General features: G+C 29.3%; 1 protein-coding gene across 2 annotated transcripts in view; it reads left to right on the top strand.

Moving 5' to 3' along the window:
• LOC119603299 (ras-related C3 botulinum toxin substrate 1) overlaps positions 1-14,627 on the top strand; it is a 144,651-nt gene extending 130,024 nt beyond the window's left edge. Inside the window, exons 1-5 of one of the 2 annotated variants that reach the window (XM_037955299.1) lie at positions 4,557-4,873; positions 13,385-13,500; positions 13,651-13,883; positions 13,949-14,109; positions 14,215-14,627. In XM_037955299.1, the coding sequence (XP_037811227.1) occupies positions 13,385-13,500; positions 13,651-13,883; positions 13,949-14,109; positions 14,215-14,292 (588 nt within the window). In that variant the 5' untranslated portion in view covers positions 4,557-4,873 and the 3' untranslated portion in view covers positions 14,293-14,627. Of the gene's footprint in view, positions 1-4,556; positions 4,874-13,384; positions 13,501-13,650; positions 13,884-13,948; positions 14,110-14,214 lie in introns of those variants that run through there. The other variant, XM_037955297.1, reaches the window with a different exon arrangement.
• Positions 14,628-15,916: the final 1,289 nt, after the last annotated feature.

Below are 15,916 nucleotides of genomic sequence, written 5' to 3'. Positions count from 1 at the left end.
AAAGGTCATCAAATTTACTGATAGGACCTTATATGAGAGGTAGGGTGAATCATTGACCGTTTTTATAAAATTTTTCATAATTTTTTAGACCAATTTTGGTTCATACACTTTCCGGTAGGAAGATTTACGTTCCTATAAAAGTTTCTTAGCTTTTCGCGAGTAAGAAACTTACTTATTTCAAATTTCATCTCTACACTCGTACTTGTAAGCCAGTAATGAGCGTTAAAGTATTTATCTTATGTAGGGGTAGGGTCAATTATGGACCGAACCACATAAAACTTGGTAGAGAGATTTTGACTCGCATGAAACATATGTGTATCGAATTTCATCGCTATTTTTAAGCCAGTAATAAGCGTTAAAGTCATTTTTTTAACGGGACCTTATATGGGGGTAGGGTCAATTATGAACCGACCCACATAAAATTTGGTAGAGAGGTTTTGGCTCGTCAGGGATTTACTAATATCAAATTTCATTGCTATACTAAATAGGCATAGATACTATCGGATATATAAAAATAAGAAGTACGAAATTATAGGCGGGCGAGGCCGACCATATAACCCCATACACCAGTTATGAGAGTAAAATGTAATTTAGTTTTCATAATAAATGTATACCTCGCCTCCGATATATTCTAGCACTTTATTGTTAAAAAACTATTTTTCTGAAACATGCTTGGGGGAAGGACGCCATCATATGAGTCGATCCTCATAAAATTTGGAGGACGAATTTACGGTTACATAAAATGTTTTATGCTGAATTTCATTGCGACAGTTCTCTTTTTAAGCGAATTGTGGACACTAATTCTTTTTTAAAGCTGTGTTTTGGATGGGGGCTCGGATCAAAAGCCCGATCATTTCAAATTTCATCAGCGTATTTTAGGACAGTATAAAACAAAAGCACTACTCCGGAGAAACCCAATATACCATCCCTACTAAGGGTATAAAAAGGGCAATAAATAGGCATTGATACTATCGAATATCTATAATGGAAGTCAACCTGTCAATAAGATGGCGAGAAGATAATTCCCTTGGTTAGTGAACACGGAATATAAGGTGGAGGAGATATAGGTGCAGTACAGGTGCTCTATGTATCCTCGTATGGATCCCCATTACACATACTATTTAAATATTATTTGGAAACCATTGTAAATTTGGATATCATGGGTATTATTTTAGGTTTTTATTCTACTATTCAGTGCCTGGGATGGAAAGATTTTTATTCTAAGTATGTACTTTGAATTAATTTGTTTTTCTTTTCACAAAATGCTTATAGGAAAGTAAACACCTACTAAGAGTATTCATATTGCAATATGAAATAAAACGTTTTATTTTTGTCGGTAAATTATTAAGATTTTTTGAATTTTTTTTATATTTTTCGGGATTTAGAAAACCCGAAAATCCCGGGATCCCGATATCGGGATTCCGGGATTTATTTAAAAATCCCGAATCCCGGGATTTCTAAAAACCAGTCCCGATTGGCATCCCTATCACAGACATAAAAGCAACACAAACATTTCGTTTTATAAAAATAGAAAAAAATATAATTCGTTTTTAACTAGTTTTCATTTAAATCAAAATAAAATTTCACCAAATAATGAGTAAGAAAACATAAATAACTTTAAATGCAAAAAAAGGAAAACTTGTTTTTAATATCCGACTTCTCCAGAGATTATTTGTTTATTTGTACTATATGTAAAGTAAATATTTTTGTTCAAAAAAAATTTAAGTTTAATTAGTTTGTGAGTCTATAATAAAATGTCAAGTATCATGGTAATATTTTTATATCTACCACCATCAAGGTGGGAGTAAATTGTGTTACTTATTACCAGCTGTGAATGGGAAGCTATTGAAATCTCATGTGTCCGTTAAATCTGATAAAATTAAAATAAATCCCATTATGGGTTTAAATGTCATTAAAGCGATTTTTCCAAGTTCTTTAACTGACGAAAGTGGAGTAATTCTGCTCTTATGCGAATTAATTCTTAATTTTAATGATATTATGCGAATTAATTCTAAACTTTTTCAGTGCTTATTGGATCAAGAATTATTAAAGACTTCTCTATATATACAGTATTTGTGAACGTACCTTGAGTCGAGAGCTCTCTTCATTATAACTTTATAGATTACTATCACATGTCGGATTTAAAGATCATAAACGAAACACACAAAAGTATATATATTCTGGGAACCTTTTAAATTTTATGACGATCTAGTCATGTCCGTCCGTTTGTCTGCTGAAATTACGATAGGGACCACAGAGAAGAAGCTAGTCAGTTGAAACTTTGCGTAAATATTTTCCATTGGAAGGTTTGTCTGATAAATGATGCAAAAATGTAGTAGTGAAAATGGATCTTATCATTCCATTTCTAACACATATATGTAAATACCACCTGTTCTTAAATAGTTCTAAACTTATGTATTTCAAAAAGTATTCGCCACCCATTTGACCATTATTTAAATAGATTTTGCCCCACTGTATAGTACATTTTTTTTTTTTTTTGCCAAAATACATGGAATTTATTGATTAATATTAACACTCACACACAAATCTTTCTGACATATACTATTGACCTTTTCTTAATTTATACAAATCATTGTGGCGTGACTATTAAATAATTTCTATACTTTCAAAACTCCTCCCCGTAGATTTTGCTACCACATGTCCAGTGATATATCATTTATTACAATTTTTGTTTAAATGTGTGGTAAAACGTTTACATATGTTTGTCAAACTTTTATTTGTTACTACGAACTAGAAAGAAACGAATAAAATCCATCATCGTTGTATGAAAGTGGTAAATTGATTGATAGGACTTTGAAGGATTTGTAAAGAGTCAACGGTTATCAGTAAACTTTAATTGAGCAATGTTTGAGAGAAATTGTCGTTAATTCAATTAATTACTGACAGTGATAAAAAATTTAAGTTAAATTACACTTGAGTGTATAAATAACCGTGGATATTTTTTATGAATGTATGTATGTAGTATTAGGTGATTTGCACTTAAGTATGGAATTCCTTGGAATTTATATATATTTCTATCTAATACATATTATGTATGAATATATATCAAACACATAATTTAAGTTCAATTATTTTTATAAATTAATCTCAAATTATTCTAAATCTCCCGAAAAATAACGTTATCAAAACAGACATTTTTCAAACTACATGACACGATATCTGAAAACCTAATGTGATGATTAAATTGTGATGTCAGTTCAGTTAAGTTCTAGTTCAGTTCTAGTTCAGTTCTAGTTCAGTTCTAGTTCAGTTCTATTTCAGTTCTAGTTCAGTTCTAGTTCAGTTCTAGTTCAGTTCTAGTTCAGTTCTAGTTCTATATCAAACACATAATTTAAGTTCAATTATTTTTATAAATTAATCTCAAATTATTCTAAATCTCCCGAAAAATAACGTTATCAAAACAGACATTTTTCAAACTACATGACACGATATCTGAAAACCTAATGTGATGATTAAATTGTGATGTCAGTTCAGTTAAGTTCTAGTTCAGTTCTAGTTCAGTTCTAGTTCAGTTCTAGTTCAGTTCTATTTCAGTTCTAGTTCAGTTCTAGTTCAGTTCTAGTTCAGTTCTAGTTCAGTTCTAGTTCAGTTCTAGTTCAGTTCTAGTTCAGTTCTAGTTCAGTTCTAGTTCAGTTCTAGTTCAGTTCTAGTTCAGTTCTAGTTCAGTTCTAGTTCAGTTCTAGTTCAGTTCTAGTTCAGTTCTAGTTCAGTTCTAGTTCAGTTCTAGTTCAGTTCTAGTTCAGTTCTAGTTCAGTTCTAGTTCAGTTCTAGTTCAGTTCTAGTTCAGTTCTAGTTCAGTTCTAGTTCAGTTCTAGTTCAGTTCTAGTTCAGTTCAGTTCTAGTTCAGTTCTAGTTCAGTTCTAGTTCAGTTCTAGTTCAGTTCTAGTTCAGTTCTAGTTCAGTTCTAGTTCAGTTCTAGTTCAGTTCTAGTTCAGTTCTAGTTCAGTTCTAGTTCAGTTCTAGTTCAGTTCTAGTTCAGTTCTAGTTCAGTTCTAGTTCAGTTCTAGTTCAGTTCTAGTTCAGTTCTAGTTCAGTTCTAGTTCTAGTTCAGTTCTAGTTCAGTTCTAGTTCAGTTCTAGTTCAGTTCTAGTTCAGTTCTAGTTCAGTTCTAGTTCAGTTCTAGTTCAGTTCTAGTTCAGTTCTAGTTCAGTTCTAGTTCAGTTCTAGTTCAGTTCTAGTTCAATTCTAGTTCAGTTCTAGTTCTGTTCTAGTTCAGTTCTAGTTCAGTTCTAGTTCAGTTCTAGTTCAGTTCTAGTACAGTTCTAGTTCAGTTCTACTTCAGTTCTATTTAATTATGACTTTTACATTCTAAGATTTTGAAAAGCTGTTATACTTTATTATATGCAACCCTGTTTCAAATATTTAGCCAATACACGAACCCAAGATAAATATCCATTTTTCCTGTAATTTTATCCACTACACTAAACAATCTAAACACAGCCGCGGATAACTTGATAGAATCTTTGACATTTCCAACAACCAACTGTCAAATTGCAAAAGGGGGTGCATGTGTGTGTTTGTGCGTATGCACGAATAGAACAAGAAAAAAATTTGAGAAGTGAAAAAGTGATGATGAAAGAAAATTTTTATTTAAAAAGAAATTAAATAAAATAAATAAAAAAGAAAGAAATTTAGCTATATAATAAATGAAATTAAGAAATTTATAATTCATTAAGTGTAAAGAAAAATAGAAAATATAAAAAATAAGTGAATGTTGTAGAAAAATCCGTAAAAAAATTTTAATTTTTGCTTTGCCCACTAGAAAGAATATAAAATTAAGAAAAACAAAGAGGATTATAAGATAAATACAAAAAACCACCAACAAAAAATATAATTTATAGAGATATAAAAGGTAAATTTCTGTTGAAATACACATCTTAAAATAAACATCAAATTTGTGAATATTCTTTGTTAATAAAATTTAAAAGGGAAGTTGTTAAAAAAATGAACTAAAATAAAAAAAAAATTGCCGAGTTTTTGTAAAAAACGCTGCGATGTTTGCAGCGCAGCACCTCCGCCCAAATACAAAATGTAAAATAAAGCAACAACAATAAAAACACGGTGCTTACTTATTACATTGACAATAATAGCAACAACAAAACACCAATAAGAACAATAATGTGCAGAAAAAACAACAACAATAAGAAACAACCTAAACCAAACCATTCATGCAACAAACCAAACAGAACAAAACCAATTTCAGTTCAATTCATCCACTTTGACACTAGTATATGCGGGTTGTAATATTTTCGTACTGTTGTTGTTATTTTTGTTGGTTTTTTTGCATTGTTGTAAATTTTATTTGATTTTGCCATGTGATATTTTGGGTAATTTTGTGTAAAAGACTACTAAACAAAATGTAAATACCTACATTGACCGGCATGGTTCAGCCACTTTATGGGTTGACCACAAAAGTGACTCAGAATTTAACACTTCCATTAGAACGAAGACAAATATTAACATTCTTTTTACTTGCATTTTACAACAATATTAAATTTCTTATCTAATTGTGGTCCACTTAAATATACAAGTAATTTCACTTTACTTCTTCAGGTATAAACTAAATAAATTCTTTATGTAAACATTAAGTCGCCACTTTTTATTTGTAAACAAATGTTCGTTTATCTTGTTTAAATTATATTTTAACATTTATCGCAAAAGTGTCTAGTGTAAATGTTTATCTAGAATTATTTTCAAAATCCACAAAAGCATATATGACTCATTCAAGGACCATTCATATAAAACTCAGATAGGTATAAAGTATGTACATTTTAATGGGACTTTATCTTTTACCACTTAAAATAAAAATAATTTCCACTTTTTATTAATTGGTCGTCAGTCTATTGTCTACTAAATTATTCAGAATTTAGTGAACATACCGTTCAGTTCTGTCCTAGTGCTGTTCTAGGTCGGTTCCAGTTCAGTTCTAATTCATTTCCAGTTCAGTTCTAGTTCACTTCTAGGTCAGTTACAGTTCTAGTTCTGTTCTAATTCGTTTCCAGTTCAGTTCTAGTTCATTTCTAGCTCAGTTTTAGTTCAGTTTTAGTTTAGTTCAGTTCTAGTTCAGTTCTAGTTCAGTTCTAGTTCAGTTCTAGTTCTAGTTCAGTTATAGTTCAGTTCTAGTTCAGTTCTAGTTCAGTTCTAGTTCAGTTCTATTTCAGTTCTAGTGCAGTTCTAGTACAGTTCTAGTTCAGTTCTAGTTCAGTTCTAGTTCAGTTCTATGTCAGTTCTAGTTCGGTTTTAGTTCAGTTCTAGTTCAGTTCAGTTCTGGTTCAGTTCTAGTTCAGTTCTAGTTCAGTTCTAGTTCAGTTCTAGTTCAGTTCTAGTTCAGTTCTAGTTCAGTTCTAGTTTAGTTCTAGTTCAGTTCTAGTTCAGTTCTAGTTCAGTTCTAGTTCAGTTCTAGTTCAGTTCTAGTTCAGTTCTAGTTCAGTTCTAGTTCTAGTTTAGTTCTAGTTCAGTTCTAGTTCAGTTCTAGTTCAATTCTAGTTCAATTCTAGTTCAATTCTAGTTCAATTCTAGTTCAATTCTAGTTCAATTCTAGTTCAGTTCTAGTTTAGTTCTAGTTTAGTTCTAGTTCAGTTTTAGTTCAGTTTTAGTTCAGTTCTAGTTCAGTTTTAGTTTAGTTCTAGTTCAGTTCTGTTCGGTTTTAGTACTTGCTCCATTCTAGTTAAGTTCTGTTCAGTTCATATTTAGTTAATTTTATTTCAGTTTTTTTTCAGCAAATTAAATAATTTAATAGATTTTTAATTTTGGAACTGTATTGAGCAAGTCCTTCTAACCTATCATTATACCTTTGCCTTATACGCAAAGGTATAAGGCGATGTATTATCTGCAGCTTTTCTGTATTTCTGTATATATTGCCATTCATTACATTATATTATACATTCATTTATATACAGTGTCTCTCATAATTATCCGAATTTGGGTAAACTATAAAAAGAAACCAAATTTAATAATATATTTTGTGTGCAAAATAAATAAATTAATTTGTTATATTGTCTAGATAGTCCTTATGTTTGATATCACGCTTTTAAAAACTTGAAAAATTTGCATTGACTTAAATTAATTGTGCTTTTTTAAAAAAAGTCCATGAAATTGCCTCACAAAAGTATACGAATTTTTCCTGTATTTCATATTTGATCATATTATACGCAACACAAATTTTAGAATCGAATGGTTTTTATGCGTAATATTGTTTTAAGGGGTTACTATCCACGGAAAGGATATATTTTTGGCCTATTTGGTCCACAATTTTGGGGAATTTGTACCCTCTTTTCATGTAATATCATTAAAATAGCGATTTTTGGCCATAATTGTAAATTTTTCTCCTTTTTTCCAGAGATAAAACAAAAATTTGATATTGGGACTTAAAAGACCCCTTGGGGTATGTAAAAATAATATCTTTTGTTACAAGAATCTGTATTTAAACGTTCCACGATAAATTATTCGGATCATTCTTCTTTCGCTAATTCAATATATTGGAACTTAAGTCCATTTTTATAATACTAGGATCAACTATTTTCGGGGAAAGTTTTCTGGTATATATTCTTTTAGATATCAGCTTTTATACATTTTAAGTTTTCAATGTGTTGTGGAATTGTACAACTCCAAAACATGCCTCGAAGAAACACCATTCAAAATAGTAAAATCATTATTTTTATATACCAATGGCCTCCATGCTGCATGGCACGATATCATTATGATCACATCAAAAAGGTTGATATGTGTTTAAATATTATTTACTATGATCAAATTAAAACCAAAATTTAGGACTTACAGTGTTATTGTAACGGGCAACATAGGCGTGAAAGTTACGGGTAGTAAAAACTGAAATCTACTATATAGGATGACGTTTTGTTAAGGCATGTTTTGGGGTTGTATACCGCTATAATATATTGAAAATTTAAAATACATTAGTGCCAATATGTACATGAATATACACTAGACAACTTTGTCGAAAAATATCGTCCCTAGAGGTACGAAAAGGGACTTATGATCCAGATAATTCAATTAGAAACTGAAAAACGATACCAAAAATACATCTTGGAACGTTTTAGTACAGATCCTTATAACAAAAAATATTATTTTTAGATACCCTATGGGTTCTATTAAATTTCAATATTAAATTTTGATTTTATTTCTGGAAAAAGGGTGAAAACATTACAAATATAGCCAAAAATCGCCATTTTAATGATATTACATGAAAAGAGGGTACAAATCCCCCAAAATTGTGGACCAAATGGGTCAAAAATATCCATGCGGTTGACAGTAACCCCTTAAAACCATATTAAGCATAAAACCATGCGATTCTAAAATTTGTGTATCGTATAATATGATCAAATATGAAATACAGGAAAAATTCGCATACTTTTGTGAAGTAGTTTCATGGACTTTTTTTAAAAAAAGCACAACTAATTTAAGTAAATGTAAAGTTTTCAATTTATAAGGGGCGTGATATCAAAACTAAGGACTATCTAGACAATATAATAAATTAATTTATTTATTTTCCACACAAAATATATTATTAAATTTGGTTTCTTTTCATAGTTTACCTAAATTCGAATACTTATGAGAGACACTGTACATATTGATATAATCTAAAGTTAAGAAGATAATAATTTTAAGCCTATTACAGTAAATCTACTTCAAAAATACTACCAAATGTCATAAGAATTAAAATCAAATACATAACTTCAAAAAGAAAAAACTGAAAGATTGTGAAATGACTTTCTTTCTAACTCAATCGTATTTCTTTTTGTTTTTGCTTTTTTATCATAAAGTTTGTTCATCTTTTTATGAAATAAACTACAAAAAAAAAAAAAAAAATCAAAAAGTAAATGCACTCTACTTAATCAGCCACCCATGGCATTACATGACTCTGGTCTGCTTAAAGATTTGTTGCAGCAGTTTTCAATGCTTATATGAATTTAGTTGTTTTTGTATATAATTTGTATTTTGTTTTTATTCGTATTTCTTATACACACACGTACACATATTTCTATTATAATTTAGCATCACGAATATTTGAAAATTTTAGATAGAGTAAAGAAAAAAACCCACTCATATGTACTTTAGTCCCCTTTTTTGGAAATTAGCTTTTAATATCATGATGCATCTAATGCCAGACTGTGCCACTTGATTTCGTGAGTTTATATAAATATTTTTTGCTTCATTTTGTTTTTATTTATTTAGTGTTTTTTTTTTGTATTTTTTTTTTCTTTTGGGTATTTTTTATTAATTGCGTTTATTTTTAAAACATTAGACAACCGACCGGCGTCATTTAAGCATTTTTGACTTGTAGCTTCCAACAAACAACCAAATATACACACATGCAGTCATGACCAAACAATTTGAGCTCCCCCCACAATTTGTTTATAATTTAGTTGTTGAATATATGTATATAAAATTTGTTTCATTTATTTAAAGTGTCCCCCCTTGTTCTGGTTATTTTTCTTTTTTGTCTAAGTATTGATGCTTTTTCACTTTGGAAAATCCCTTTTTTTATGCAGAAAAATTTATCAACGTCTCTTGATGATCTAAGATTTAGTGTGCTTTTCCTTAGTGTTTTTGTGTGTGAGCTATTTTAAAATTTCCCCCCATTTTAAATTTGCAAACAAGAAAAAAATTAAACTAATGTCGTGCTCTCTTTTTTGTACGTTGTGACAAATTTCTATTCTATTTTTATTTTTAATGTTCACTTCATTTTTAATTTTTTTTTTTTTTTTGGTTTAATTTAGTTTTTATTTTTTTATTATTTATTTTAATTCTGTTTCATTTTGTTTGTCTCATTTCGTTTGTCATTTTTAATGATTTTTGTATCTTGTTTATTGCCATTTGCCACTCCTTAGAAATGTGTTTTTTATATATTTCACAAAAAAATATTCTCCATAAACAAATGTTTTGCAAAATCATGTATGATCACCTACCTCATTATTTGTGGTCAATGCACTATGGGAAATAACAAGTTTTTCGGCTTATTTATTATTTGGAATTGACATTATGTCATGTCACACAAAATTTTAGTATTTAAACGGAAATAATAAAATGTTAGTGTTAATTTTTTTGTAAATACGTTTTATATTGTTAAAAGGTGCTTTAATATACAAGTTAATAATATAATTCTCTTAAAACTTCAAGAATTATAATTAAACTTGATTTAACAATTTTGTGGCGTAAGATTTAGATATTTCCCAAAGATATATTGATATGTCTAAACATATTTTTGTTGAGTTTTAACAACTGATAAATTTAATTGCCAACCTGGCAAAATCTAAAAACCTTGAAATTTTTAATACCTTAATTTTAAAACTAAAACTTTATTAAATTATGAATTATAAAGAGCAATAAGACTTAATAAGAAATCACTGTTATGGTACCAATTGCATGATCTCTTAAATGCGTGTAATTCCACATTTGAGTAGTTAACCGTAAAGATTATCTAATTCGTTATTGGATCTATTAACAAACAGTAGTTAAATCGACTTAAACAGCGTAGATTTGTATTAGGAGTTAATAAAAAACTGAAACTTCAATTCGATAGTGTTTAATACAAAACAAATGTCAAAAAGTGTGAATATCTATTTCGTTGACATTTTGTCTAAAACGATAATATGCATAACCGATCAAGAAACTACGGAGAATCGTCAATAACAAATACTGCTCTAAAAAACAGTGGCTTGTGTGTTATCTATGAGGCACATTGGAGAGCATTGGTTAAAAATCAAAATATTGTAAGATGAAACTAATATGTTATTTGGACTAATTTCAGCATTGGCTTTCGATCTTGTTGAATATTCTGCTGGAACTCTACTCATATGATTGAAATTGTTAATTTGCCTTACGAGTATAAAATTAATATAATGTTAAATGATTGATTCCAGACATTATGCAGTTGTTAACCAAGCGGTGTTCATTCAAACGTTTAGGTTCTGATACAGAGTTTGTAATTGTTGCACCAAAAGTTCTTTCAAAAAGAAGTAAGGTTTTAAATTTGTCCCATAGAGGGCATCAACGTTTTGGATTTTATTCACTTACATCTAAACTGCTTAACCGTGTATTTAAACATTATCGGCCTTATTCATAAGGAAAAACGATATGCTAACTATCTTGCTGCAAACTTTTTTGTGTGTAAATTCCCGTAAGGGAAAGTTGACAGCTTGTTAGCATGTAGATCTTTATGTAAAGAGGTCATATTAATGACCAGTAATCCTGGTAGGGTTCAGCTAATTCTTTATAAGATAATTACAAAAAATAATAAAACTTTCGGAATCGGTCGAAATTATAAAACAAAGAAGATAATGCCAAATCTTGCTCCCCCAGTTGTAGTCTATTCCAATTGTAAATCTTTGCTACATTGTCGCAATAGATTTACAATAGATTTAATTGTCAATGTTCGTTCCATGCCCCTGATATCGTTAGGAAAACTTCAAAAGTTTATCCGAATGTCAACGTATTGTACCCCAGTAATGAGAACAGGAGGACAACCTGCTAACCTATGTAGATGTTTCGAAAATGAATATTCATTATGGAAATTTGATGGTTATGCAGTGCGGAACTGTCTTATCAAAAAGATTTAATGTTGGCTAACCTACAGACATATAGATATAATCAGTAGCTTCATTCATGACCCAAAGTGTTCTAGACTATCTGGCAATATATTTCTTACATTTTCATTGTTTTAATGCAGATTAAAGATTATCAGCTTTAACACAAATTAATATTGTTTCAAGATCAGTTATGTTGACCAGATATTCTGATATTTTTAACATTTATATTTTATGATTTAGTAGTTTATCCGAATGACTACTGCTATACACCTGTCTCAAGTCCTGATGGAGTATGGTGATTGAGAAATGCTCTTTTAGGAGCAGAAGCAGTAGAGTAGAGATATTTCGAGGTTTTTCACGTCAAAATCCAAAAGACTTTAAGTTAATCTAGAAAAAGATACATATATGGTAATAAACCCGTTTTTTATTTCTTGATACGATATCTCGAAAACCTATTATGATGGAAAAATTTTGATTCCGCTGCTTAATCCATTAGAAAAGTATACTTTAGTCTTAAAGTTTCGAATTTTTATTATATTAAATAGATGTTCTTTGTTATAATTAACATCAATTTGTCTAAAAAGCTTTTATATACAAATGTTTGTCTCCAAATTTTTAATTAATTATTAAAAACATTAATTCAATATTAAGCAATTTAATTAATTATAATACAACAATCTGAAGTAGTATTTCATTTTATTCAAAAAAAAAACCAAGCACTTTAACCGCTCAAAGGTCTTGAAATTTTTAACCTCAATTTCCTTTTCTACTCATACTACATAACATTAACATTTCACATACAATTAAATAAATATATATTTTTGCAAACCATCAAAAAAAGAACTATTCTTTGGTCATACATTTAAAATTCCATAAATTCATTACTACATACTATACTTTAATCAATTTAATTAGAAAAAGTAGCAAACAAAAAAAAAGAAACACATTCTATAAGTTCCTCATTGCACGCAACACCATGCACTCACTCCTCCGTCATGTCCAAATGTACACACTTGAAACACAAGTATGGGTTGCTGTTTTAAAAAAATAACATTCAATTGTTTAACTTCATTGAATTGTGAATTGTATGAGCTAAAAAAAAAGTTTCAACTTAGTTTTCATTTTGTTTATTTTTTTTTTATAATTTGTGTAAAGTAAAAAGACAACATTTATCATGGAATACGTAACGCACCACATATATTAAATTTTTGGACAGAAATTTAAAATTTTGTTATCTTTTCTTTTTGGTCTGTAAGTTTACTACACGAAAACTGTCATATAGAGTCGTAAGGATAAAATGTAACGATCAGTTATCAACAAAAAACTTTGAACTTCAATTTCCAAAGAAATTTTGAGCTAAAGTTTTCTATAAAAAATGTTATCGATAATTTACTTTGAATATCTCTAGATTATTTTTGCATAAATCTATACAAAACTTTTTCCATCAATATCTTTTTAGGTCCATAGTTCAGTTTTACATTGAAAGCGTTGACGATCAGTTTTCTTTAAATATGAGTTTTCTATATAAACCTTGGTTTCTATTGACGATCATTTAAGATCATTTTTTAATAAATAATCATTAAAATCCAATCTCTATTTGATATAAAACGATCTGTTGGCCAAAAAAACTTCAACGATCAGTTTTTTTTAGAAAATTTTAAATTTAAATTTTTTTTAGAAAAGTTAAAAAATAACTAAATAATTAACTCTTTTACAAATCTGCCTTTTAAGCAAAAATAAAACTATATTATAAAAAAAAAATAATATAAAGAACTTGACGACAAACGTAACATATCATGTCTTCTTTTATTTTACAGATGTCAACAGGAAGACCCATCAAATGTGTTGTCGTTGGCGATGGTACTGTCGGCAAGACATGCATGTTAATATCATATACCACAGATAGTTTTCCCGGTGAATATGTGCCTACAGTGTAAGTTTCACTAGCAAATTAAACAACAATAACAAAAAGAAACATTTTATATAACAAAAAACATTTTATCAAATGCACACTTATATAAAAATGTTTCTTCGAACTTTATATGAAAATGGTGTCATGTTGTCTATATTTCTATTTCTGCAGTTTCGATAACTATTCAGCACCCATGCAAGTAGACACAATACAAGTATCACTGGGTCTATGGGATACAGCCGGGCAAGAGGATTACGATAGATTACGGCCACTTTCATATCCACAAACGGATGTATTTCTGATATGTTTTTCAGTGGCGAGTCCATCATCGTTTGAAAATGTCACCTCAAAATGGTATCCCGAAATAAAACATCACTGCCCCGATGCGCCCATTATATTAGTTGGTATGTATTAGTTGTTATTTATTATAATTTTAATTGTAATCCTTATATATTAACATTCTGTTAAGGTACGAAAATTGATTTACGTGAAGATCGTGAAACGCTTAGTGCTTTGTCTGAGCAGGGCTTAGCGCCTTTGAAACGTGAACAAGGACAAAAATTAGCAAATAAAATACGTGCTGTTAAATATATGGAATGTTCAGCTCTAACACAACGAGGCCTAAAACAGGTTAGTGCATTTACTATTCTTTCTTTTTTCTATATTTTTTTATTATATTTAAAAAAAACACCTAAAAACGTCTCAAAAAAACCCCTATATGTATTTCCTCTAAAGGTATTCGAAGAGGCTGTGCGTGCCGTTTTAAGACCTGAGCCCCAAAAACGACGTCAACGAAAGTGTATAGTTATGTAAAAATATATTCTTAATGTTTATATTAACAAATCTCCTACTTTATTTCTCCAAACTCCTCTCGAAAACAATCTCCGCTACATCGATTCTTTGCCCTCTTAACCCTGTCCAAACAAATTTTGGTTGTATTTTGGTTTGTGTCACCTGTGTATGTATGTCTTATTTTAATATTCATTCTTTTTAAACTAAATTAAACAACTACTGGTAAATACGTTGAGTAAACTTTACGCAAATAAGAATCCTTTTAAGTCCTATATTTATAAACTACATCTAAGTGAGAGAGATACACAAAATAAGAAAAACCACTAGTTTTTATACCTTTTAAACCAAATTGCTAAGAAAAAAAAAATTAAGGAAAACAAAATTTATAAAATAAAATAAGAAAAATACAAAAAATGTCCTCGAATTGATTATCAAATTTATTAAGAAAATCAAACACAAATTTATATTAAAACCAAAAGAAATATAAGAAAACCTACAATTAGTTTCACTCATTCTTATGATTTTGTTAAACATACCACTTCATTTTCATGTCATTCATATTACATTCAAAACTCATATTTTCGTTATAATTTAATTTGCTCAAATTCGAATTTCGTTTTAACTTTTAAGTTTTTTTTTTATATATATTTTTATTTCTTTTATAAGAAATCAAATAAAACAAGAGTTCCAAAGAATTGTTGGTTTATTTAATATTTACATTGGAGTTGAACGTGAGATTTTTCTCATATTTTATTAACTGTCCAGAAATTTAATTTAGATTGCGGTATATTTCATTAAGATTTGACGCCAAATTTAGTCGATTTTTTTAATTTTTGAACCCAAGTTCGTGGACACACACAAATTTTAGAATTAATTCATAAATATGTACCTTGAATATTTGAAAGTTCTAATTCCAAAATTATGAATAAGGTCGTTTATGTCTGTAGTTCAATTTTGTCCTCTTTATTCTAAATTGTGTTGAATATACAAAAGCAAGATATTGATCTGTTTCATGAACACATTTTGAAGGAACTCAGATCCATATTTTAAAGTTTTTGTATGACCATAGGTTAGAAAGGGACCACTTGAAGACCGTTATTGTCTAATGTAACGTAGAAAAGTATAAGTAGAAGCTAGCAGAAAGTAGTCTAGTTAAGATTTTGAAAGTAAGGGCTATTTCTTCTGATAAAACCTGCTATATTGCATCCATCAATATAACGCGGTTCGTCGTGAAATATATTCTCTAGCAATTTCTCCTTGAGACCCTGTAATCTAGGACTGGGACACTGAATAACAAATTCTCAGGGAGTTCTATACCTAAAGCACGCAAAAGGGAAAAAACTCCCGGAGGATATTTATTCATAATTGACCTGATTATACGTTCTACGTCCGGTATAGTCATGTTCCATTTGCTAACAAAGACCCTAATAGAACAATGGCCCTTTAAAATCAATATCACTAAGTACATTGGTTGTTTTTGCATTATGTTTTGTTCATAAGGCGTTGATAGCATGGAATTCAAATTAATGTTCCATAACTGGTTAGTTATGTCCCCAAAATCTATCAGAGATTATCCTGTAATAGTGATAAATGGTTGACTTAACCCTATTGATCTTATTATAAACAGTCTTATAATATCACCAAA

Source organism: Lucilia sericata, unplaced genomic scaffold (assembly GCF_015586225.1).
Source record: "Lucilia sericata isolate MDLA Ls3-8-SP2 unplaced genomic scaffold, ASM1558622v1 Contig000289F_arrow, whole genome shotgun sequence".
Classification (NCBI taxonomy): Eukaryota; Metazoa; Arthropoda; class Insecta; order Diptera; family Calliphoridae; genus Lucilia; species Lucilia sericata.
Note: the sequence above shows the minus strand (reverse complement) of the source record. Positions and strands in the feature narration are given on the sequence as shown.